The sequence below is a fragment of the Sprattus sprattus genome (assembly GCF_963457725.1).
Source record: "Sprattus sprattus genome assembly, chromosome: 15".
In the NCBI taxonomy this organism is placed as follows: Eukaryota; Metazoa; Chordata; class Actinopteri; order Clupeiformes; family Clupeidae; genus Sprattus; species Sprattus sprattus.
Window position 1 is genome coordinate 1,600,873 of NC_137913.1, and position 2,500 is coordinate 1,603,372.

Consider the following 2,500-nt stretch of genomic DNA (forward strand, 5'->3'; position numbering starts at 1 on the left):
TAGCATACAGCACCCCTAGCATACAGGACCCCTAGCATACAGCACCCCTAGCATACAGCACCCTAGCATCCAGCACCCCTAGCAAACAGGACCCCTAGCATACAGCACCCCTAGCATACAGGACCCCTAGCATACAACACCCCTAGCATACAGCACCCCTAGCATACAGGACCCCTAGCATACAGCACCGCTAGCATACAGCACCCCTAGCATACAGCACCCCTAGCATACAGGACCCCTAGCATACAGGACCCCTAGCATATAGTATGTACAGCGCTAGCATACAGCTCCCCTAACATACAGCACCCCTAGCATACAGCACCCCTAGCATACAGCACCCCTAGCATACAGCACCCCTAGCATACAGCACACCTAGCATACAGCACCCTAGCATACACCACCCCTAGCATACAGCACCCCTAGCATACAGCACCCCTAGCATACAGCACACCTAGCATACAGCACACCTAGCATACAGCACCCCTAGCATACAGCACCCCTAGCATACAGGACAGTAGCAAATATTCCCCTAAAAAGTTCCCTCACAACAGGTGAACAAGAATATTCTGATTGGCTAAAGCGTGGATAAAATATGAGGAGATTTGAGAGAATATTCTGATTGGTTCAGGTTAGATAAGTTTTAGGTTTGTGATTTGCAAAAGTGACGAATTATGACTTTAAAAGGTTAATGCACTGGGTTTTTGATTCAAAGCTGCTCCATGGACCACCACTGGAATGAAATGTCTGCAGGATTAAATCAAACTTCAGTTTATGGCACTCATTCTTCTGACTCTGATTGAGTATTTACTCTCACATTTGAAGAGGTTGTTTTTCACTACAACACCAGGAGGTGAGGGAGAACGAGATGGATGGATGGAGGGAGGCAGAGAGAGATGGAGAGAGAGAGAGAGAGAGATGGAGAGAGAGAGAGAGATGGAGGGAAGGAGAGAGAGATGAAGGGAGAGAGAGATGGAGGGAGGGAGAACGAGATGGATGGAGGGAGGGAGGCAGAGAGAGATGGAGAGAGAGAGAGAGATGGAGGGAGGCAGAGAGAGATGGAGAGAGAGAGAGAGAGAGAGATGGAGGGAGGGAGAGAGAGATGGAGGGAGAGAGATGGATGGAGGGAGGGAGGGAGAGAGAGATGGAGGGAGAGAGTTTAAGGCAGAGGAGAAAGGAGGGAAGAGAGAAAGAAAGAGAGAGCGACAGAGAGATGAATTGTGATAGAAATAAGGGGAGAGCGAGAGAGCGATGGAGAGATACAGAGAGGAGACAGGAGAGAGAGTGATGGAGAGATACAGAGAGGAGAGAGGAAGGGATGGAGAGAGACAGAGAGGAGACAGGAGAGAGAGTGATGGAGAGATACAGAGAGGAGAGAGGAAGGGATGGAGAGAGACAGAGAGGAGTCAGGAGAGAGAGAGCGATGGAGAGATACAGAGAGGAGAGAGGAAGGGATGGAGAGAGACAGAGAGGAGTCAGGAGAGAGAGAGTGATGGAGAGATACAGAGAGGAGACAGGAGAGAGGAAGGGATGGAGAGAGACAGAAAGAGGAGTCAGGAGAGAGGAAGGGATGGAGAGATACAGAGAGGAGAGAGGAAGGGATGGAGAGAGACAGAGAGGAGTCAGGAGAGAGAGAGTGATGGAGAGATACAGAGAGGAGACAGGAGAGAGGAAGGGATGGAGAGAGACAGAAAGAGGAGTCAGGAGAGAGAGAGTGATGGAGAGATACAGAGAGGAGACAGGAGAGAGGAAGGGATGGAGAGAGACAGAAAGAGGAGTCAGGAGAGAGGAAGGGATGGAGAGATACAGAGAGGAGTCAGGAGAGAGAGAGCGATGGAGAGAGACAGAAAGAGGAGACAGAGTGTGTTCAAGAGAACAAAGGGGAGGTGGATGGACTGGAGGTGCTCATACACACTGAGGTGTGTTGCCATGGGAATAGAATTCAGGTGTGTGTGCTTTTCTGTGGGCGTGAGCGTGTGTGTGTGTGTGTGTGTGTGTGTGTGTGTGTGGCTTTAGTGCGCCATACTGGAGTTCAGCTTCTTCCAGTAGGAAGTTATTGGTATCTTGCAAACCTAGGCTTTCACACACACACACACACACACACACACACACACACACACACACACACACACACACACACACACACAAACAAACCTAGGCCTTCACACACACACACACACACGTTTCACACTAATCTGGGACTGTGTATGTGTCAGATGTTATGAATATCTCATATTGTATTATATGGTATTGTATGTATATGCTATTATATATATATACATTATATTGTATAATATTCAAACAGTATTTTACAGTAATATATTGTATTGTTTTTATGTAGTATTTTACAGTACAGTTGTATTAATAGAGTTTTATATTTTATTGTCTTTGTTCTACAGGAAGTGGACACAGAGGGCCTGTTTGGTCTAAGCACACACACACTCACACACACACACACACACACACACACACACACACACACACACACACACACATGGCTCTG

The 2,500-nt window shown here is 47.8% G+C and overlaps 1 protein-coding gene across 1 annotated transcript in view; it reads left to right on the top strand.

The window, feature by feature from the left end:
- Nucleotides 1-2,491: 2,491 nt before the first annotated feature.
- Nucleotides 2,492-2,500, top strand: part of kcnj9 (potassium inwardly rectifying channel subfamily J member 9) — a gene marked incomplete at both ends in the record, with an annotated part of 14,455 nt that continues 14,446 nt past the window's right edge. The window contains one exon of the mRNA XM_080853187.1: nt 2,492-2,500. This exon is cut by the window's right edge and continues 298 nt beyond it. Coding sequence (XP_080709313.1) covers nt 2,492-2,500 — 9 coding nt within the window.